The following is a 23,056-nucleotide window of genomic DNA, read 5'->3' as shown; positions in this document are numbered from 1 at the left end:
CTGGCGGGAAGGCCCTGCGGGGAGGGGGCGGGACAAAGCTGGCGGGAAGGCCCCGCGCGGGGGGTGGAGGCAGGGGGTGGGGCAGAGCTGGGAGGAAGGCCTTATGTAGGGGGCGGGGCAAAGCTGGAAAGGTGGTGTGGTGGGGCGGGGCAAAGGGGGTGGGGCGGGGCACAGTTGGCGGGAAGGCGCACGCGGGGGTGGGTGTGGGGGGGACGAGGTAGGGCGCTGTTCTTAGCCATGGCCCCTTGGTGTCGGGGCCTGAGGGCCACGGGGAGTTAGTTGGCCGGCTAGACCTAGGACTTTGGTCGTCGAGACTGGAGGACCCCGAGGGCCTGAGAGAGAGGTGTGGGAGCCCTGCGCGCCTCCGGACCTCCCGCCCATGGCGGCAGAGCGAGCAGGAGGCAGCCCCACGTCTGTGACCTCAGGGTTCCGGGGCCCGGGCTGCGGACGAAGCTGGGCCAGAGTGGCGCTTGCAAAGGCAGCCGCCTTACCAGCGTGCCCTGCCGGGGGGGACCTGACGCGACAGAGGGGTTTGATGCTCGCTGGGGCAAACCAAGTGGAAACATGTATCTTTATAGATGTAAAGGGTCTTTGGGAAGGGATGAGTTGACTCCAGTCACTTCTCTTCCCCCCCCCCCCGAAAAAGACCGGTGTGACACACAGGACGGACATCTGTCTCTTGGGCCGGCTAGATCTTTTAAAATTATTCTTCTTATCTCCTGACTGCGGCAGTAAGGAGTGACTTGACTGTTCCAGAGTCTGAGGAACAAGGCTCAGCCAGTGTGGGCCCCCCCCCTTCCTGGCACCCATGGAGTTGAGCCACTGGAAAGTTCTGCCCATGGTGATGCCCTGACTTGAGAAGACTGTGCTGAGTGCTTCAGAGAGTTGCCAGAAATGCATCTGCAGGACACTCTTCTGCTGGCTTTGCCAATTCTGAAGAGCCATGTGTCCTCTCAGCCAACTGAAGGCTTAGAGTCGGTGTCCGTTTCTCCTGGCTGGACAGTGTCACGCTGGCCACTTTGGCTCACACCTCCGGGATTAAAGTCTTGCGAATCATTACCGAAGGAAAACACGAACTTAACTTTTCTTAAGAATCAGGGTTTTCCCGTGGAAACTGCTGGCCAGCCAAGTCCAGTCGTCTTCATTCTTCAGAACATTGGCTTAAAAGTGAAATTGTCGTCAGTGTTCTGTTGACATATTTTCCTAGAATACAGAGCGCGTTGTGTGTCGAGTATGGTGTGTTACGTGCATGGTGCAGGCGCCTGGTGTACGTACCCACGTGCCCATCAGGGTTGCCCTCTCTTTGTCCCCTGGACTGAGAAGCCATTGTGTTGTGTCACCTCTAGGTTGACATCATGGACATCTGTGAGTCGATCCTGGAGAGGAAGAGGCATGATAGCGAAAGGTCTACCTGCAGCATCTTAGAGCAGAATGACATCGAAGCAGTTGAGGCTCTTGTTTGCATGAGCTCCTGGGGTCAAAGATCCCAGAAAGGTGACCTATTAAAGATAAGACCCCTCACCCCTGTCTCTGACCCTGGGGATGTCACCAGCACGGTGCATGTGGATGCAGCCGCATCTGAGCTACCAAAGGACTTCGACTCTTTATCGACTCTGGTAAGAAGTGGGGAGAAGAGCGTTTTTTGTAATGACTAGGGTATGTTAAATAAATGTGCTGAAGGACTTGTGGGTAGATTCATTGGGATGCTGGTAGGCCAAGTGCATAACCTCCTCTTGGGTGGGTTCTAAGGGTGAAAACTTCTCTTACTTCTCGAAAATATGCTCTTTCCGTTAATAGATTATAGCTTGCAGCCACAGGGTTAAAATGTTCATAGGAGGAAACCTACAGATTGATGCAAGAAAGTCAAATGTACTGGCTTCCGTGGGGAGTTGCAGGGTGGGGGCTTAGCTTCCCCCAGAGGACCCAGTGTGGAATCAGGGTGCCCGGGTGGCAGCTAGAAGCAGTCTGCGCTTTGGCACCAGCCTTCATTAGCGAGGTTGAAATGCTGGCCCCTCCCTCCCCGGAGCAGCCCGTTTCTTACTTGTGTGAGCTGAGTGCAGCCAAGCACGGTTTTTGGTTTTGTTTTCTTAACTTGCTAGGGCTACAGAAGTGCTGGGAGAGATTACTTCTCAGCTTGGAGAAACTGAGAATGGGCTAACAGATGTGCAAAGTAGAATCTGATTATCTTGGGTTGGAAGCTTGCACTGGAGGGAGAGTGTGGAAAGCAGACTTGGGAAGAGGGAAGAGAAGGAACTCGTGGGCAGTGGAGAGAATTGTTCAAATAATGGGCCAGAAGCACCTCACAGAGCTACTTGGCATTGAGCTCCCCCACAGGGGGGCTGACAGTAAGTGGGAGCTGTTGGGTACTACGGAGAGGCTTGGTTCAGTCAGAGCCACTGGTTAGAGCGTAGCCTCTGGGAGAGCATTCCAACAGGTTTTCACCTGGCATCCACTAGGCACTGGGTAAGTGTGTGTTAAATGATTAGCACTGGGATTAAAAAAAAAGATTTGAGAATCAAAAACTATTGTGAAAAGCTCTTATTTTGAATGTAAATTTGCTTTCTCATTTGTGGTCCTAATACTTAAAGTGCTCGTTTCGGTGGCTATGCAAGCCCACAGGTGGCACTGACATTCTTAAAACTAAGCAAATGGGTTGGTGTGGGAGAGCTTAGGAAATGGGGAGAAGCCTACAAAGTAAAATACTTCATGTAGTATTGAAATTCACTGGGTGCTGTTGTGAGCAGGCTTAGACGAGTCTTTCCTAGATACTTTTTTTTTTTTTAAGATTTTTTTATTTATTTATTTGAGAGAGAGAGTGAGAGAGAGAAAGAGCACAAGAGGGGGGAGCGGGAGAGGGAGAAGCAGACTCCCTGCTGAGCAGGCAGCCCGATGCGGGACTCGATCCTGGGACTCCAGGATCATGACCTGAGCCGAAGGCAGTCGCTTAACCAACTGAGCCACCCAGGTGCCCTTTCATAGATACTTTTTAAAAGGCATTTGGGGCATGGTGATCAAAGTAAGTCCCTTTTAAAATTTAACCACAACAACCTTTTCACAGAGGAATTTTTTTTTTTTTTTTTTTTAAGTGCATGACTCCTCCTCAGAGCCCTGATCTTGTGGAGCCATCGACAGGGACACTTGTTCCTTCTCAAGTAACTGATTCCAAAGCATGCATGGTCATGACCATCCACCCAGCCTCCGCTGGGGCCGCCAAAGTGCTGAGCAGGAAGGCGGAGAGGGGCCTTCCTGGTTCGAAGCTAGAGCCACTGGAGCCAGCCCCCAGCTCCCCCTGCAGGCCCATGGTGACAAGTGTCATCCGCCACACTGGGGGGAATCCTGCTCCTGGCCACATTCCTACTGCCCAGATTCAAGAATGCCAACTTCCCGTTAACAGAGGAGAAGCACAGATTTTGGGACATACTGAAGCTTTGCTGGACACACAACTCACAGATAATCTACTGACCACTAACTCAGTGTCGTGTCAGCCTTGCTTGCACAAGTCTGGTGGCCTGATCCCCATTGACAAAGGCCAGCAGGCAGGGTGGCCTGTTGCAATTCAAACCTGCTTACCAAAGAATTATGAAAGTGACTTACCAAGGAAAGCCACCCCTCTGATTTCTGTCCCTGTCCCCAGTTCTCCTGTCTTTTGCCAAATGATCCCTGTGACTGGACAGAGTGGCATGTTACCAGCTTTTTTGAAGCCTCCTCCCCAAGTGTCTGCAGGGACTGTCAAACCCATCCTGCCCCATGCTGCTCCCGTGCCCCAGCCTGTGTTCGTGGGACCGCCTGTGCCTCAGGGAGCTGTGATGCTGGTCCTGCCCCAGGCGACCCTCCCCCAGCCTGCCACCTCTTCATCCAGTGTCGTGGCTGTGGGCAATACCAAGTTCTTGCCCCTTGCGCCTGCCCCCGTCTTCATTGCCTCCGGTCAAAACTGTGCCCCTCAGGTAGACTTTTCCCGAAGGAGAAATTATGTTTGCAACTTCCCAGGCTGCCGGAAAACCTACTTCAAAAGTTCCCACCTCAAGGCTCACCTTCGCACCCACACAGGTGAGTACTAAGGCAGGTAGGCCATTAGAACTCCAGAGCCTGTGTTGAAGAAACACACGCTAAGCCTTCCTGGAGTGGGAGGGAAACATGAGAAGCACTGGAAAAGGTGGAAAGTTGGCAGTTTTTCTTTGGTTCTGAAAAGCCTTCATAGTCTTGTAGGGATTGGGATTAACGTTAGTACAACCATCATTGGTTTTTCTAGAACATGCCATCTGCTCATCCCAGTAGATAAAATGTAGTATAGTTCTAGGATTGTGGTCCCTTTGATAGATTTTTAGGGTGATGCCCATGTTGCCCCTTTTTCTTTACATTGCAGTAGACTCCTCAGTCTTTGCGTTTTAGAAAATGTGCATTTCACATTCAATAAACATCAGTGTAACTTATTTTGGCTCACTATGGGGAGAGGTCTGTAAAGTGTGGAAAAGTTTGAATTCGAAAATACGTGAACTTTAAGGGGATGTAGTTTTCTTATGTTGGGAATATATAGTTTTGAATTCAGAAGGAGAAGTCGTACAAGAAACTATAATGACTTGGTGATACCTTTTTTATCTCATCAGCCTGGTCCAAGAGAATTTTTGGCAATGTTAGAAATATTCTCTGTCCAGTTAAGGTAGCTGCTAGCTGTATGCTTAAAATGTGGACAGTGTGACTAAGGGAGTAAATTGTTCATTCTCATTGAGTTTACCTTTACATAGCTACATGGGGCTGGTGGCTACCATGTTTAACGGAGGTCTGGTAGAGCTGCTGCTTTAGTAGATTCGGTTAGAATATTTCAGATGTTCTGTGGCACTCTTGTTCTTTGAGTTAGTGTTCTGCTGTTTTGTTTTGAAGGCTCCTATGGTTAAATAGTGTGTTAAACTCACCTTTGAGAGGTTCACACACATACGTGAGTGTAAGCACAGTAACAGGTTGCACGGAGTCTGCAGTGAGGATGTGTTGCATAAACTCTTTGATCATGGAACCCCCTTCCACCAAGATGTCTGCTAACGGCCTGTAGGACAGCAGTGAGTTGTGGAATACAATGTAGGAAGGGCTGAACTGGAAGGAGTTACTATTGTATTGTCTTCCAAAATGCATTTCAGGTTGGTGGTTATAGTTCATTATAGGTCTAATCATGGTGGCTCCCACTCAACGAATGGAATAGAGTCTAACAGATAGTCACAGATGTATCGAAGCAAGTGGGTGCCTCCAAGGGGTTGTACTTTTTTTTTTTTTTTAAGATTTTATGTATTTATTTTGTCGGGGTGGGGAGTGCCTGCATGGGCTCAAGAGCACGCACACAAGTTGGGGGGAGAGGCAGAAGGAGAAGTAGACTCCCCACTGAGCAGGGAGCCGGAGCCAAAGGCAGATGCTTAACCAACTGAGCCACCCATGTGCCCCTAAGGGGCTCTACTTTTGAGGGAAGGAATTATTCCTTTCAAGAATCTTCCCCCTACCCAAAGCTATAACAATGAGAGATTATTTTTATTTAAAAATATCTTTTGAGGAGCACCCCGGGTGGTGCAGTCTGTTGGGTATCGAGCTCTTGGTTTCGGCTTGGGTCATAATCTTGGGGTTGTGGGATCGAGCCCTGTGCGAGGCTCCACACTCAGAGTCTGCTTGAGACTATGTCTGTCCCTCCCCCCTTCACGCTTGCGCATGCTCGCTCTCTTTCTCAAATGGGTAAATCTTAAAAAAAAATCTTTTGAAATGTGAGATGAGTCTGACATCTTTGGGCCCTGACATATATCTTAGGTGTGGCAACAAAAAAATGGAGGATTTCCTGACTTTTGAATAACTCAACACCAGAATAACAGGATACTACTTTCTTAGATTTTGATGAACAAAATTTCAAAACGACATGAATTAACCAGCTTGGGTAAGATGCTGAGTGTTTACATTTTCTTTGATGTGTGTTTTCTCCCCTCTTAGGAGAGAAGCCTTTTAACTGTAACTGGGATGGCTGTGATAAAAAATTTGCTCGTTCTGATGAACTCTCTCGCCACCGCAGAACTCACACTGGGGAGAAGAAGTTTGTGTGCCCCGTGTGTGATCGGCGTTTCATGCGCAGTGACCACCTGACAAAGCATGCCCGGCGCCACATGACTACCAAGAAGATCCCTGGCTGGCAGGCAGAGGTTGGCAAACTGAACAGAATCGCCTCAGCAGAGAGACCCGGGAGCCCACTTGTGAGCATGCCGGCCTCTGCATGAAAGGTCAGCCAGGGACTTGCCCATGGGAATTTTAAAAAGCATTTTTCAGGAATGGAACTGATGGTTTTCTCTCCCAAAAAAAAAAGAAAAATTGTTTTAGGGAGTAGGAGAAAGTGGGGAGCTGGTTCTGATGAAAGTATGTTAACTTTTCCTTTTTGGTTGGGACCCTGTTCAAAATCTTGTAGTTTCAGAAGTTTTTTTGAGGAAATGGAAGAAAATTTGATCATCTGAATCACCAGCATTCAAACCGACATTTCGGCAATAAAGTTTACAAAATCTGGGTTTTTACAACCTTTCTATCCATGTTTTGTAGAACTGAGACAGGGTACTAATTTTTATACTGTTTTTTATTAAAGTATTTATATTGTTGGTGTTCAAATCACCAATTTCTAGATAGGTGATTTTACAGTCTTCTTTTCAGTGTTCAGCAATGGTTTTCATAATAACTCTACATTTAGTAAATTTGGCACATTATTCAGCCACAAAAAAAAAACAAAACAAAAAAACAAAACTGCAAGTCTGTCATCAGGGCTTTTAGATCTAAGAATTTTTTAGAACCAGAACTAGTTGAATAGAGGCTTCTTAAATGGGGCGGTGGGGGGTGGGGAGAGAAGAACTTGCATTTAGCTTTTTCATAGCATTTTCAAGAGAAATTCCAGGCAACAATTCCTTTAAGGCTGTAGCCCAAGGAATTAAAATTTTGGTTAAGTAGAACTAGTCATTTACCTGTGTCCATGGTGTGACTTGTAAAGAATGTACCCCAGAGGATGTTTAAAATACCTGATAGATACCCAGTGAACAGTGAGCTGTAGGATCTGAGTGTCTGTGTCTTTGGGGGCCATTGCTCTGCTGAGAGCAACCTAACTCAGTTTCCTGTTTGTACCTCAAACACCAAAAAAAGATAACGTAAGCACTCAAACCCAGCCACTTTGTTAATTGTCTGTTGACTTCTTTTGCTGTGGCCTTATAGTATTTTGTGAGTAGAAGAACTTCTTAGAGAAGAAGAAAAAGTCCTTATTAGTTGGAGGAACTTTCCACCAAAGTACAGTTTATCTGAGGTGAAGTGTACATGCAAACAGTCCAGCTCCAATATTCTGATTCCCCTAATTATTAAATATTAAGAACTGCAGGAAATGCAAGTTAGACTTAAGGCAGTAATACTACTGTGCTTTCTTTTCATTCATTTTACTTGAAGGGAGTTGATCTAACTGAATTACTTGGAATGGGGTGTTTTGCAGTGTGCTTAGAAAATAGACCCATGGCACCACTTTGAATCCGTGTGATCTCAGGTCCTAATTCTCCAGAGACGGCGGCGCTGGGGTCCGGGAAGCCACTGAGCTTGCTTGTGCTGGGTGGCGTCGGGAATCCAGGCGACACGATGCATGCAAGGAACATAGGAATGTTGCACTGCTTTGTGAGCCTGGGGATGGGTTTTTTTTTGTGTATGTATGCCATGTGTATTTAGATTTTTGTCTTTGTCTCTTTGTTACTGGCATTTACTTTTATTAAAATGATGGTATGGTGAAATACTGATTAAATATGATTAGGTTTTATGTTTGGGTCCTCTAGTCTGATAATCGTCACCTGGTCAGTCACTGGATGTTACTTGATACCCAGTAAGTTGCCCTTTGGTATCAACTGCTCAGTGACCTACACGTCCGAGTGCTGGCTGTATGTTTAGGTGGCGTTCATATTTTTGGACCCTTCATAGTTGAGTATTCCTGCAGCTCATGAGACAATACTGTTGCAGGAGAACCGTAATTAAATGTATATAGCTCATGCTTCCCCACCACCCAGTCTCTTCTCCCGCTTCCATCTTAAATCAACATAAACATTTCTGACTATGTATATGCCGTTAAGTGGCATTAAATTTGGATATTTTTCTTAATTACGCAAAATACTGGAAGTCCGACTCATGCTCTGGTGGATAATTGGATGGTGGTGAGTATTGGATTACTTGTCACATTAAAGTTTATTCTCTGAGCAGTGTCGTTTCTAAAGAATAGATGGGTTAAAATGGTTTTGATTTATACTTCCATTTCCTGATTAGATTTAGAAATACCTTCTGTAAACGACATTTTTTCTGCCCCCCTCTGTTTGTTGACTGAAAGACTGTAAGTTGGGAGAGTGTCCATCTGAAAAACACTCTCCTGAGAACCAGAAACCCTGGGGTTCTCAGCGTGGAGGCCCCCGGCCGGCGGCTCTGAGCGTCGGGAGCGGAGCACGCCGCGGCCTCCCCCGGTGCACTTTATTGCTGAGCAATTTTGCTTGATCTTTTTTTGACTTTGAGCCTTTTTAAGTAGTTTCAGTAATAAAATTTAAAATGTTTTGGAATTATGTTTTATGTAACAGACTTGGACTTATTATTTAAATGAATATGTGTGATGTAACTTTTTTCTTTGAATCCTATAAAACTTTTTTGATTTGCAAACTGGACTTGCGTCCTGTGTCATGAGGCTGCTTCAGAATGTACCCATATCTTTTCAGCAGAGTCTACAAAATTTATTGTATGTTGGCCCTACCTAACCCTCCTCTCTGTTTTCTGGGCTTCTGTTCAGCTCCCAGGTGCCCTTTAGATTCCTTGGAGGATTCTTTAGGAAAGAAATGTGTGCAGAGGCCGCGTCTGTGTGGGCTCTCTGATGCCGCTCTGGTTCCGACAGGGTGGGACCGCGGGCTGGGGGACCTGTGACAGGAGGCCGAGTGAGAGGGAGTCTCTTCCCTCCCTCCTTCCCCCTCCAGCCCAGGCTGTACAGGTGTGTCGCTGAGCCATGGTCTTCACTCCTGCTCTTGGGGTATGTTCTCTCCTGAACCTCTTGCGGCGGGGGCTCTGCATCCACACCTCCCTGAAGGAGCTGAGATCTGCATGAGTTCACGCCTCCATCGTCATGCTTGTGTGTCAGCAGCCTTGGACAGAGCTGATCGCCCCCCACAGGCCACACTCTCCTGCTTTCCTGGTCCTGCACTGTCTGCTCTTGGCTGGGGCCCCTCCTCTCCCTGACCCTTTTTCTACTCCCCTCACAACCACGGTGATCGTTTCCAGTCTCGGGCCTTAGATAGAAATAACCTCTGTACTGTGGAGACTCCGTGTGTGTATCTGTCCTTTGCACCTCTAACCTGAGCCTCCGAGTCCCCCTTCCAGCTCTCTACTTGACGTGTGTCCAGTCGGCATCTCAGACTTAACCAAGCTCGTCATCTTCTCTCCCATGCTCGCTTTTCTCACGGTTAAGCCCACTGTCTTGAAAAAGAACAGGGAGTCCATCCTTCCAGCCTTCAGGTGTAAAACCTTGGAGTCACCTGCACTCCTTTCTCACTTCACACGCAATCTGTCGCAGTCCCGCTGACTCCCCGCCTTCCGAAGCTGGGCCCCCTGGGATGTGATTCAATAGGCCACACTGCTCCTGGTCATGTGTGTGCGCAGGCGGCGGGCTGGGGGTGAGGGGTTGGTAAATAAATGATCATAATGCGCTTTGCATTCAGCAGTCCACCCAGGAAAGTCTCTCCGACTCCGAACACCTTTGTTTCTAGGGGACAGCCACAAGCGTGGTGCCTTGAGCTGTGTGAATTTGTACTTGCTGCCCTTCCTCTGTTCCCAGGGTTCTAACTGCTGCCTGACTGTAACATCCACTGTCCCTGTGCTTTCCACCTGCCTCTTGGTTGAGGGACTTTCACAGTGAGGAACTTGAGACATTTTCCTGATGGCTTGGCCCCCTCCTGGGAGAAAGCCCAGGCACCAGGACTCCCTACCCTAGAGGAGTGAGACACAGTCCCCTCTAGGTTAGGAGGGTTGCCTCCCAAAGGCCCCTCACCGCTCCCTAAGAAGCTTAGTGCCTTCCAGAATTGTCCTGAGCTGGCTCTGCAGACAGGCTGCTTCTCCCTAGGATGTCTTGCTGATCTCAGAGGACAAAGTGGCCAACAAACAAGATGATAAAGAAGAAACAGGATGCCACAAGTCAAGTGCTGGGAGATGCACGTGTAGTGAAGTGACAATCATCCTGTGATGGTGCTCGCGCTTGCTCAGCTCTCAGCAGGCCGTTCTGATGGCAGCCTCCGGGGGGCCTTCCCAGGGCACCCCTTTCCTGGGCTCCTTCAAGACTAGAGTTTTGGTCTTTAAGACTAAAACTTGTCATATTTCATTGGATTTTATTGCAAATCTAATTTACCTGCTAAAATGTAAGGTCCCGCATGCCAGAGATCATATCGCATCCACCTGCCCCCCATCCACCCTCCCATCCACCCCCCCACCCATCCATCTCCTCCCCATCCATCCATTCAAACCCCGTCCGTCCATTTATCCACCATCAAACAGCATGTAACAAACTCCTGTCATGTTGGAGCAGAAACCCAGAGATGAGTCATTCTAGTTTCTGCCCCCAAGGAGCTCGTAGTCCTGCAGGTAAGATGTGAAAACACATGAACATACTGAGCCGAAAACAGGTAAAAGAAGATAGAGGGCCAGGGAGCACCATGTAGTGAGTGGCTGATCGCTGTGCCACTGGAAGAGTCTTCTGGAGGAACATCTGAACTAAAGGTGAAGGGAAGGTTTTCCAGGCCCTGGACCGGAACAGCAGCAGGCGCAGGACAACGATGCTGACGTTCCCCCACCCCGCCCGCCCCTCCCAGGCTGTAGGTGCCAGAGGTGGGGTGTGAGGGCGCCGGTGGGAGAGGAGGGGGCGATGCTGGGGAGGTGGCCTCGTGTCTTCCCTCAGGGCCAGGCAAGCATCGCAGAGGGAGCCCCAGGGCGGGAGTAGGGAAGTGGCCCACACCCGCTGCGGACTCACCTGGATTCTGGGGAGGGATGTGGGGAAGATGTAGGTCTGTGCCCCTTCTCCCCCTTTCCTGAACCTCCCTTTCATGCCAACAGCCTACCGCCTCTCCTGGCTGAATTCACTGCCCAGCCTTATTTCACGGACCTTGTCATGGTAATCACACCTTGTCCCCCTCCATGGACTGTGGGTTCCCTGAGGACAGGGATGGCAGCCCTTCCCTGTGGCTGGTCTGTGTCCCTGAAGCCCAGCATCCTGTAAGCCACAGGCGACTCCCTCGGTGTTTGTTAAACGGGGCAAATCCACGCTCCGTGCTCGGGTCAGCCTGCTCTGGCCGAGGAACTGGAGGGGTGAGGCCGGGGCTGGAGTTCAGTCAGGACACTGCCGACTCGCAGACACAGGAAGAATGCTGGGAAACAGACTGGCTTTGAGCAGCAAAGGCTGTGAGGTCTCACCGGGAAAAGGGGGGAGGTGGGCAGTCCTGTCTCCCCGTGTCCTGTCTGAGGGCGCGCGTGCAGAGGGGTGGATGGCCCTGGGCGGGGGCCGCACAGAAGAGAGCGGCCTTCTTTTCTTTTCTTGTTTCTAAAGATTTATTTCTTTATGGGGGGGGGGGGATGGGGCAGAGGGAGAGAACAAATCCTGAAGCAGACTCTGCTGAGCACAGAGCCTGACACGAGGCTTGATCCCAGGACCCCGAGATCATGACCTGAGCCGAAATCAAGAGTCAGATGCTGATTGGACTGAGCCATCCAGGCGCCCCGAGCAGCCTTCTTTTCCACGAAGGGGTCTGATAGGCCCTGGAGTCCCTGCAGGCTGCGTTGGTGGGTGGGTAGTGTTGATTTGGCCTGAGGCAGGCCGACTCCATCTAGCCATGTGCTGCTGAAAGATACTCTGCCCTTCTAAGCTTTAATTTCCTTACTTATGAAATAAGGCCTAAGTAAAGGCAAGAGGCAATGCACCTTGCTCAGTGTCTGGCACTTTTATTTTGCATGTAGAAGAAAACCTCAGCACGGACACCTGGATGGTGCAGTCGGTTAAGTGTCCGACTCTTGATCTCAGCTCAGGTCTTGATCTCAGGGTCGTGAGTTCAAGCCCTGCATTGGGCTCCACGGTGGGAGTGGAGCCTACTTAAAACAAACAAAAAACCTTAGTTGTTTCCTACCCAAAGGAGCCAGGGCTCCTTGCAGCGTAGCTGTTTTGGGGGACACACAAACATCCAGGCAGTATCCTCGTGTCACCAGCTGCCTTCAAGAACGTCAGGGACTGTGCGAAACAGCAAAGAAGTCATTCCAAGGGACTGCCACGGGCTGACTTGTGACAGTGTGAACATCAAAATCATAGAAATATGAATTTACTTCCACCCAAGATGGAGTAACAAGAACGGAATACACCTCACATCTGAAATAGCAAGGGAGGGGCGCCTGGGTGGCTCAGTCGGCTGAGCGTCCAACTCTTGGTTTCTGCATGGGTTGTGATCTGGGGGTGGTGAGAGTGAACCCCGAGTCGGGCTCTGCGCTCAGTGTGGAGTCTGCTTGCGATTCTCTCCCTCAGCCCCTCCCACTTGTGCTCTCTCTCTCTCTCTCTCTCAAATAAATAAATCTTAAAATAGCAAGGGAAAACCCACCCAGATAAAATCGCGATCCTAGCGTTTTCAAAGGACCTGGACCGTAGAGAGACCCCTGAGAGACAGGAAATGAGTGGGTGAGCCCCGCGATTGCCCCCGTTGGCTGCCTCGAGGAAGTTTCCAGGCTGCTGTGGAGGGAGGGGAAACCAGGCTGGCCCCAGGGGAGTCCCTGAGTTGAGGAGATGGCACTGAGGGTCCAGGGACACTAAGGAGGTGAGGGGTCAAAGGACAGAGTGCCGCGGAAGAGAGGACAGCGAGAGAATGCTGGAGATCCGCCAAGGGCACCCCTGAGCGATCGGCGCGCACACCGGCCTGGAGCGTGGCCGCACCTGAAACCGAAGGCAACTGTGCGCACGTGGGCGTGTGTCCATTTTCCAGGCTGCGGAGCTGCCACTTTTATCAGTTCCTCAAAGGGTGACTCCGCGTGGCTAGATCCGTGCTCTTGAGGATAAGGCTTCTCGGAGAGAGCACGAAGGGTGCACGGAGGGGGCAGGACACGGGCTGGGCCTGGGGCTCAGTGTGCGGGAGTCCCCAGCCCCATGCCCAGCTGGCTCGATGTCCCAACCCAGGGAGACGGCTGTGTGTGTGAGTCCGGGGGGCCGTGACACGGCTGCCCAGGCCAGTGACGACATGGCTGGGGGAAGCTCTGAAACATTAATACAGGGAACACCAGGAAAATGCGGAGTTCCTGCTGGTAAGCGGAGTGGGGCTCGAAGCCATGGGTCCTCACTTGTAACCTCAGGGGCGTCCCTGAGGAAGAGTTGTGCCTCTTGGTACACCAAACCCCCCAAGCCCAGGCCCAGCCGGCCGCCTGTGGAGCACAGACCAGCCCCTCCCCCTACACTGAGCAGCCCAACCTCACGACCAAGTGCCCACCTGTTACCTGCATGGGCTTTGCAGTGACAGAGCTCCCCGCGCCAGCCATTTGCCGGTCAGGCCTCCCAGGCACCGTGGGCAGCAGGAAGGACAAGCGCCATCTGCCGCCTGGATAGATGAGGACACTAAGATCCCCAGATCACTTGCTGGAAAGTGAGGCCAAGACTAGAGTCCGGGCCTCCTCCCTGCCCGCGGGGCTCTCCCAGTCCCCGCGCTCCCAGCTCTTGCAGCCGAGACAAGCTGATGGGCCTCCTCAGGCAGCCTGGCTACTTCCTACCCCACGTTTTCCAAGGGCGGGGGAGGGAGCAGTGTGGACTGCAGGACCCAGGCCCCAGCGGCTCCCCGCCCCTCATCTGAGCTTGCAGGGGCCTTGGCTCATTCCCGTCACATCTGTCTTTTATACCCCCAGGGCCTAGCACATAAGGTCGTGTCATTTCTATTTTCCCCTCAGATACTCTCCTGTCAGACTCGTAAGAAACCCAGCCCTTCCCTCTGCGGTTCCTCCTCTTTCCCTACAAATTGTGCTAAACCTCTTGGGGCTTAGGGAGCCCGAATGGGGATCTTTCCAACCGCAGCTCCCCGGGGGCTGAGCCGGGAAGTCCTGACCGACGCTGCTTCTGTGATGCTTGCTGCCAAGTGGTGTCACTGTTGACCCCTGGCCACAGGCCCCTGACGTGGGCAGAAGCCTGGGTCTTGGAAGGACAGCCCTGTGCCCAAGGCGCCGCAAGAAACCACACACGCTTCTGTGTGGCCACACCCAGACACCGCTCCATGGGGCGTCCGTCAGAGGGTCACCTCCTGAAGACTTAAAATAAGTGTCACCTTTCCTTCCCAGGGTCCACACCCCACGGAAAAGGCAGCTTTTCCTTTCCAACTCTGGAAACTGACGATTTCATCACAGAAGATAGAACCCTGCACACCTGTTAAGGTCGGCTTGGTCCCCAGGGGTCCAGATGCCCGCACACCGAAGGGCTGATTTCGTGTTGCCTCCTGCCTAGAGGAGGGCGCTGGCCTTCAGAGACTCAGATGTGGTTTATCCTCCCCAGTGCACCCCGGAAGGCTTTTCTCCTGCCTGATTATTGCCAGAACAGAAGGCCCTCCAGCCCCATGGGTTGGACCTCCAGGCGGGCGACAGCTACTCTTCTCTGACAACCTTTCCCCTCTCCGGAGTGAAGACGTGCCTACAGCTGTGCGGGCAAGCACGGACTGGGCATCTAGCTGAGGGCCAGGCTCACAGCAGCAGGGGCTCGGCGGATGGGGACGCATGTGGCACTGAGCAGAGCCTCGGGGGAGACCTCACAGCGGGGGGCGCAGCACAGCCCAGTGGGACGTGGCTCTAAGACTTTGGACCATCAAGGGGCGGCCAGGTGGCTCAGTTGGTTAAGCGTCTGACTCTTGATTTCGGCTCAGGTCATGATCTCAGGGTTGTGAGGTCGAGCCCCGCATCAGGCTCCGCGCTCAGCCGGGAATCTGCTTGAGCTTCTCTCCCTCTGCCCCTCCTCTCTCTCTCTCTCTCTCTCTCAAATAAATAAATAAATAAATAAATAAATAAATAAGACTTTGGCCCATCAAAGGGCACTGTCTGGCGTGGCTCTGCTCCTTCCCCAGGGAAATGGCCACGACGTTTCTCAGAGCCGGGATGGAGTGTGTTTCCTGGCTTCCTGGCATTCTGCCGCCTCTCAGAGGAGCGTGCCCCCCGCAGAAACCAGGAGACGCACTTCCAGTGCTCAGACCGTCCCAGACCTCCGCACGGGTTGGGTCGTTGTCACTTTCGACTCTGAGGCCTTTTCCTTCCTGCCTCTCGTTGAGCTGCCTCCCGCCCCGTCTGGGAGCAGGTCCCGCACTCAGCTCCGGAGCAGAGGGCTGGGGTTCAGGGGAGGCGCACGGAGCTGCCCCGGGAGGGGCTGGAGCGGTGAGTGGCCGCCGCGGGCCATCAGCCCCCGTCTAGTGGTCCTGGGCCTTCCCCACCGCCGCCACCCCCAGGCCAGCCCCCCGCCCAGGCCCACCTCACGGCTGGGACACACGGCTTTAGGCTTTATATGGCTGGTCACCATTCAGAAGACACTTTCCTGAATTCAGGGAATTAAAAAAAAAAAAAGGACCCGAGAGCAACTGCTTTGCTTTGATGATGTGCACTCACTTTGACCTCGACAGAGACTGGAGTAACCACAGGACGAATTCTTCTTTTTCTGAACACTTTTATCTCATGAATCGTTGTATGAGGTTTCCACTGGAAAATGCGGGAAACTGGCTGAATGTGTTCCATTTTAACAAAATAATGATGTAAAACTGTAAACATTTTACGTCATTAAATTCAAGGCCTGATCTGTCTGGTGGTGAGAAAGAAAATATTAACTGCTTTTAAGAGAAATATTTGTATTATTAAAATAGTAATGGCTTTCCTCTTTGATCGAAAGAAATGATTTGGGCTTGGATGGGGAGTAGCTCTCGCTTTGGGGGGTTTCGGAGCCACTCCGTCGGCGACCGTTGTCGGAAGGCTCCACGCGCCATCCTCCGGCTCGGCAATAAGAATCTCCGGGTGATGGAACACCTGATCAAAGGCCGCCTTGCCAAGCAATAAAAGTTCATGGAAACACCCGTTTGCCTGCGACGACAGCAGGCCTGTGGGTCTGGGGACAGCGCCAACGGGCCCTGCGTCTGTGTCCCAGAAGCTCTTGCATGTTGCAGGCGACGCCAGGGAGGCTCTGTGTTGGTGGTAACTGTGACAAGCTGAGACCTATTCTGGCTTTGGCAAAAGCTGACGTCACACCCACGTGCCCCTTTGTTCTGAAGCCCTCCCAGCTGCTCCTGAGGGGCCTGCCACCTGGCCCCCGAACCGCACGCCAGCCAGAACCTTCTTCCAAGGCCGGCCACGCCTGTGCCCCCCAGGAGTCCCACCTTCCAGTCAGCCTGTGGCTCCCCTGGCCCTGCCTTGGATTCACAGACATCCCTGGCAAACCGGCTTTCTCATCTGTCCGCTGGGAACGTTCTTGGGCTCTTCTGGCCTCAATGCGGGGACGCTGTACCTTCTTCCCAGGTGGGACGAGAGTAAACCAGTCCCATCAGGCTGGTGAGAGCAGGTGTTCCTCAGGACCTCCTCCAGGTGGGGCCGGGGTGCCCCCCCACCCGCCGCAGCTGCAGAGGCAGCTCTGTGCCCCAGGGGGAGGGCAGAACAGCAGAGATCAAGGAAGCCTGGATTGTTGGGGCTGGAATGCCTGGAAGAGCCTCCAGGACTCAATTTCTAGAGAGGGAAACTGAGGCCCACAGGGTGAAAGTGGCTGCATGTTAGTTAACTGAGGGCTCCAGCTCCCGGTCCTGTGCTCTCCGTCCCTCACACCTGCCAAGGAGGGGCACAGGCCTCTCTCCAGGGAGGCAGGCGGGCTGTGGCTCTCAGCAGCCCCAGCGCCAGGAAGGAAGAGTTGGGTAAGGTCTAAAGCTTAGACTCAATCCTTCCTACCCCGAGCGAGGCTGGGTTCCAGGAGCTCGGGTCTCACCCAGGGGCTGGTTAGACATGCAGACTCTCCGGCCCCGCCCCAGAGCCACAGAACAGTAATGCACGCGTCAACATCTCCGGGCAGTTGCTGTGGAGAACCAGGACGTGTTAGAGGCCCCAAGGGAGCCAGTCTGATGAGCTGTCCCCAGTCCCGGTGCAGAGAGGGCCATCCGACAGGGGAAGCATCTCAGGCTCCAGGAGAAGCCCGCCGACAAGCCCTCCGCAGACACTGCGGGAGGAGTAGCTGGGAGAGCACCTGCGCACCCACCGGCGGGACGGCCCCTGTGTCTGCCTTCACGCCTGGGTCTGCACGCTGAGCACCACTTGCCAGCAAGCTTGAAGCCGGATCTTTCGAAAGAGCCAGGAGTAACTGCATGTTGGAGGGGGCTCAGCTCCAGCCAGAGCCTGGGCAGGGGGCAGGGGCGGGGGTGCAACCCCAGTCTGGTCGGGGGGCCGGGGGGCCTGCAGGGCAGCTCCAGCAGCCTCAGCGACAGTACTCCCGCTCGATGCTGGCCATCAGCTCCTCTTCCGAGCAGTCGTACGAGATGGCCGAGCTGCCCGACTGCCTCTCAGGCCTCCCGTGGCTGCCGCCCGGGGCTCTGTGAGCCAGAAACATGGACAGGGGTGTCAGGAGACAAGGTGTCACCTTCAAACTCGTCATCTCCACGATGGCCCCTTCAGGGACTTGTGATCCGTCCTTAAACCAAAACCGAAAACCTTTGCCCTGGGAAAAAATTCTTAATCTTTTATAAGAGCGGGCCTCTGCCTATTTCTCTGGCTTCATTGCCTATGACCTTGTCCGCCCAGACCTTACATACCCTGCAAGGAAGCCAGCCCCTGGGGCGTTTCAGGGTCAGGGCCCTCAGGGTGGAAAGGCCCGAGTTCGAATCCCAGCTCTGCCACTTACTAGCGCTGCAACCTTGAACAAGGCATTTGCATCTCTGAGCATCAATTTTTTTACCTCTAAAGTGGAGCTGTATTCATAAGTTCATTCTGGGGCATAAATAAGATAATGCACAGAGAGCACGTGACACCGAGTCCTGCACACTGCACAGCCCTAAGCAAATGTGAGCTGCATTGCGAGCTACCCATTTGCCTGATTTACTCCCGGGGCCTGCACCCTTGGGGGCGCTGAACGGAGCTGCTGCTGCAAGACAGGACTGGGCATGGCAGAAGTGACCAGAGTCAGACCCTGTTCCTGCTCCCTGGGCTCCACAAGGTCGTTCCCATCAGCCTGCACCTGGTGGCCCACCCCCTCTCCGACTTTCTGGACATCATAGGGACTTTGGGGTGGTGTTCACTGTACCCCGAACTTCCCTTTCTTTCAGGCTGCTCCCTGGCAGTGTTGCCTGGCACTGGCCTTGGCCTGCCCAGAACCTTTGACAGCTGGGGCGGTGTGGGCATGGGTCAGGCTGCGTGCTACCCGCTGGAGCGGATGCGAGGTCCGCAGCCCAGAGCTGCCCGCCGCCGGCGGGGGGACAGTGACCTCCCGCGGCCTGTTCTGCGGTGCTGGAGAAGAAGCCCACGCTGCTCTGCCGCTCAGGCCGCTGGAGCGACTTCCCCTCGCACCTGTGAACTCAGGGAGCCGGGCTGGGGGATCCTCAGCGGCAGGTGCAGACAGGAGCCACCAGAGTCACCAGGCGTCCCCTCCATGCACCCTCAGCTTCTGTTACCCAATCCTAGGACCTCAGGTCGGGCCAGCCCTGCCCTCAAAGCCAGCCCGACAAGCTCAGCCCTGCCGTTTCCATGTCTCCCCGCCGTTGCCCCTCAGGAGAAAGATGTAGATGTCATCAAGGATGATCAGGACTCGGGGGTGCCTGGGTGGCTCATGCGGTGAAGCGTCTGCCTTCAGCTCAGGTCATGATCTCGGGGTCCAGGGATCAAGCCCCGCATCGAGCTCCCTGCTCGGCGGGGAGTCTGCTTCTCCCTCTGCCCCTCCCCCCTCTTGTGCTCTGTCTCTCTCTCTCTCTCTCTCTCTCTCTCTTTCAAATAAATAAATAAAATCTTAAAAAAAAAAAAAAGGACGATCAGGACTGGGGGGTCAAGGCCCACATGGCCCCGGTTCACATCAAACGTTCCTTTCAACAAGCGTCTACGAGACACCTACTGTGTGCCCGGCGCTGTGAGGGACCAGACCCGAGGCAGGGGCCCACGCGGCCTCCGTGAGGCTGAGCGAGCCTGGGAGCCGACCTCCGTGGGTACCTTACGGGTCACGGGTGTGGAGGCTGGGTGCCGACAAAGTGGGGCGAGACCCCAGCTTGACGAGGACGGAGGGGAGGGCGAGAGTTTGCGGGAAGAGATTTTAACTGGGCTTGGAAGGATTTTTCTCTTCAGCACTTTATCACAAAGACTCCCAAGCACATAGAAAGGTTGAAATTGTAGATTCAATAATTAAGTAAATACACATTTTTTTTTTTTTTGCTGTATTTACTTTATCACACATCTACTTCATCTGATTTCTGGAGGTATTTCAAAGTAAACTGCAGATGTTAGGACATTTCTCCCCGAAATGCTGCTCTGCTGGGTTCTGACAGCAGAGCTGGGGGGTAGGGGAGGAGGCCGGGAAGGAAGGGGGGCTGTACTGCCTCTGAGATCTGCGTGGGGGGTGGAGGGAGAAGGGCCCCCGAGGGCCCGGAGGCGTGGGGGAGCCACGGCAGATGTGGGCCAGGAGGCCCGCTGCTCCCTCCCCGCAGGGGCTCTCCTTAGAGGCCGAAGAGCCCAAGTTTGGGGACCAGAGGAAGGCTGCTCCAGGCCTGACCCCGGGGAGGGCCAGTGCGCCCTCAGAGCTTGCCTCCATGGCCCTCTCCTCCTTCCCGAGGCAGCAGGGCGGGCTGCCGGAGCCTGACAGAGCCTCGCATGAAAGCAGGTGAGCCAGGGAGGGAGTAGATTCCCGGGAGGGTGGTGAGGAGTCTGAGCAGCCACCGGGAGTGTGCAGGGAGCGGAAGGGGCCCCTTCAGTTAAAAAGCAGAAGAAATAGCTAATTGATTCCACATAGAATTTAACCCTTCTAAATTCCTCAGGTTGATGAAAACTGGAGAACGTCGTGCTAATTCTCTTTAAAATCAGTGGAAACAGTCAGCCAGAGCTGAGCTGTGCGCCGTTCCTTCCGCGGCGCCCACAGGCAGGTGTGTCCCCAGGTCCCCAGCACAGAGCTGCAGGCTCGGGCGCCTGGGTCGGCCCAGCAGAGCTGGCCGGGGCCCCTGGGGCGGTGGCTGCCCTCGCACCCGAGACCACCCCCAACCCCTGGCGCAGAGTGCCAAGCCCACCCCCAGTCCATACAACGAGAGGAGGAGGGTCTGAGGGAGGACCAGGGCTCTCCACGATGCTGAAGAAGGCTCTGGGCCTGGACCACTGGTGTCGGGGTTTTAAGCGTTCCCACTGCTTCGCCCTCTACGCCAGCGAGGGGTCCCAGCCCGCTCCCACTCGAGAGCGGTGGCCAATGGCTACTGCGTGGCACTTAGCGCCCTCTCCACCTCGGGGAGCTTCCGGCTCTCGGTGACCCCCAGGGCCCTGGGCTAACTGCAACCTGCTGGCGCAAAGTGTCCTCAGCTGGAAATGCGGCCGGGATGCTCCTGCCTCCTGTCTCCTTGGTGACCTCCCACGCGGCCTTCAAACCAGTTTAACCCTTACCAGCTCCTCTGTGAGCCCTCAGACCACTCCTGACCCCTCTCTGACCTCCCCTGAGCCCACTGCCTGCCCTTGTGAAGAGACCAAGCTGCTCAAGGAAGGACCCCTGCAAATGTGTGTTCAGTAAGGGAAACCAGCAAGCTTCTTGCCCTGAAACCATTTGGAATTGGTCATAAAAACAGCTATTACGTTAGAAGTTTTACACCTGTTCACATCGGTGGTCTTGAATCCCAGAGTCACCCACATCCCAGGGACGGGGCAGATCACTGTCATCCCTTTAGAGGTAAGGAAGCCAGGAGGGTATGGTGGGGGAGAATAGGCCAGGGGCCCAAGGTCATCCCAGCCAAACCTCGTGCTGGGCTGCTCTTGATGCCCTGAAATCCTCACACGGCCCAGAGCCATGTGGGATGGCCCGGAGCAGAGAGAGAAGGCCTGGTCTCTGGGCCTGGGGTCCTTAGCTGACTCTTCCCAGGGGTTTTAAAAGCATTTTCCTGATAAAATTGTAACAGATTACAGGGGGTCCATCTGCCATCCCTCTAGGCTGTAAACTCTGGAAGGCTCATCTGCAGATGTCCCACGGCACACAGTTTCTGAGTGAACGAGTGAGATCGGGAATGCCCTGGATGATCTGGATCAGGGCCTCTCTCAGGGGGACGATGACTGTGGCTGTGAGGCCGAGGGCTTCTGCACACGCCCATGGCCGGGACCTTCCCTGGAAGGAGGGAGCTGGGACCTGGGAGCCATGGGGTTCTGTGGGCATCTGGGGCGGAGGCAAGAAGCTGCGGCTTCTGGCAGAGGAAACGTGCTCACCCCAGCCTCGCACTCACCTGGAGACTCTGCCGCTCTCTGGGTGCTCGTCAGCGCTCTGTTTGGAGGACACCTCGAGAAGGACAAAAGGAGGAAGCATCAGAAGATTGTCAGTGATGCTTTCTGCCAACAGACACAGGCCACCATGTTTAACCCAGGACTAGATAGAATGCATAGATTTAATTTCAAGTGGTCCCAGACTGGAAATGCTCCCGAGGTGCCCAGCAAAAAGTCATCTTCCTCTTAGGACTCAGAGAATACTCACAAAGAAGTTTCCAAGGACAAGGAGCAGCAAACAACAAAAAATAACCAACTATGCAAGGAACCCAGTAAAAACCAGAAGAAAAAATAGTCAACAAAACTAGATCAGTGGAGGGCGTCTGCCTGGCCCAGTCAGTTAAGCACCCAACTCTTGATTTCAGCTTAGGTCATAAACCACAGCGGGAAAGCCTCCCTCTGGCTCTCCAGTTGCATCTGCTTACTTCACAGGTGGGAAGACTGAGGCTGGGGCAGGGGGTGACTTTATGAAGCTCACACATGTGGCCAGTGACCTGGCTGCACCCCCATCTCTCACCTCCAGGGGTCACATCTGCCTTCCACTTGGCTCTGCCAAGCTCTCTCTGTCCCCAGACAAGGGTGTTCAGACGGAGCACACGTTTGTCTGCGGGCTTTTCCGGAAGTCCGTGCCAAGCCCTGTGCCTGCACCAGCCCATGCCAATGACCACAGCTTTAGAATGAACCTTGACATCTGCTAAAGCACGTCCTCCCACCTTTCTTTTTAAAAAGAGTCTTGACTACTCTTGGTTCTTTGCATTTCCCCATATATGTATTGGAATCAGGTTGGCCTATTCCGTGGGGAAAAAAAATCTTGGGGATTTTGTTGGGGTGGTATTAAACCACAGATCATTTGGGGGGAATTGATACCTTTATAATAATCAGCCTTTTGATTTATAAACAAGGACTGTTTCTCCATTCATTCAGGCCTTCTTTAATGTCTTTTTTTTTAAGTCTTTATTTGAGAGAGAGAGTGTGAAGGGGGCGGGTGGGGGGAAGGGCAGAGGGAGAGGGAGAAGCAGGCTTCCCGCTGAGCGGGGAGCCCGATGCGGGGCTCGATCCCAGGACCCTGGGATCATGACCTGAGCCGAAAGCAGGCGCTTAACGACCGAGCCACCCAGGTGCCCCACACAGCATCACCTTTTTTAAATAAAATTTTATTTTATATCTCTTGTTGCAGAAATATGACTGAAATATATATATTTGGGGGAGTCGGTGAATTTACCAACTCTTGTATTAGCTCTCATAATTTATGTGTAGATTCTTTTTGTATTATTTTTGTTCTCATTCACCTTTTCTGGGAATAATAGCCATTCAATTTCCCCCTAACTTTTCCAGACTTCTGGTACTACATGAAAAGAAGTGATAATAACAGGCATCTTTGTCTTGCTCCTTTATTGAAAGGGAAAGTTTCTATTGTTTCACAACTTAATGCTTGCTGTGATTTTTTTCTTGAGCATCTGGATCAGAGCCTCGTCTGGGTGCTATGCGCTGGGTCATTTCTCCAGCTCTGTCTTCCAATGTGCTGATCTCTTCATCTCTGTCTAATTTCCTGCTAACCCACACCATCGGG

The 23,056-nt window shown here is 53.0% G+C and overlaps 3 protein-coding genes across 8 annotated transcripts in view; 2 read left to right on the top strand and 1 right to left on the bottom strand.

The window, feature by feature from the left end:
- The window catches only part of KLF11 (KLF transcription factor 11), a 9,211-nt gene extending 536 nt beyond the window's left edge, over positions 1–8,675 (top strand). Inside the window, exons 2-4 of the mRNA XM_081797212.1 lie at positions 1,347–1,616; positions 3,087–4,047; positions 5,959–8,675. Coding sequence (XP_081653338.1) covers positions 1,347–1,616; positions 3,087–4,047; positions 5,959–6,239 — 1,512 coding nt within the window. The 3' untranslated portion in view covers positions 6,240–8,675. The remainder of the gene's footprint in view (positions 1–1,346; positions 1,617–3,086; positions 4,048–5,958) is intronic.
- HPCAL1 (hippocalcin like 1) overlaps positions 1–23,056 on the top strand; it is a 327,988-nt gene that overhangs the window by 61,228 nt on the left and 243,704 nt on the right. The gene's annotated exons all lie outside the window — the stretch shown is intronic.
- Positions 1–23,056, bottom strand: part of LOC115942447 (cystin-1) — a 133,029-nt gene that overhangs the window by 95,455 nt on the left and 14,518 nt on the right. Inside the window, exons 2-3 of one of the 6 annotated variants that reach the window (XM_081797236.1) lie at positions 21,450–21,502; positions 15,681–17,594 (exon numbers count right to left, since the gene is read on the bottom strand). The exons of 1 other annotated variant lie outside the window; for it this stretch is intronic. In XM_081797236.1, coding sequence (XP_081653362.1) covers positions 17,480–17,594; positions 21,450–21,502 — 168 coding nt within the window. In that variant the 3' untranslated portion in view covers positions 15,681–17,479. Of the gene's footprint in view, positions 1–15,680; positions 17,693–21,449; positions 21,553–23,056 lie in introns of those variants that run through there. 4 more of the 6 variants (XR_014138324.1, XM_081797237.1, XR_014138325.1 and 1 more) reach the window with 4 other exon arrangements.

Source organism: Leptonychotes weddellii, chromosome 10 (assembly GCF_054177405.1).
Source record: "Leptonychotes weddellii isolate Sample4059 chromosome 10, ASM5417740v2, whole genome shotgun sequence".
NCBI classification, from domain to species: domain Eukaryota; kingdom Metazoa; phylum Chordata; class Mammalia; order Carnivora; family Phocidae; genus Leptonychotes; species Leptonychotes weddellii.
The sequence above is the reverse complement of the archived record's forward strand: the minus strand, read 5'-3'. Positions and strand labels throughout refer to the sequence as shown.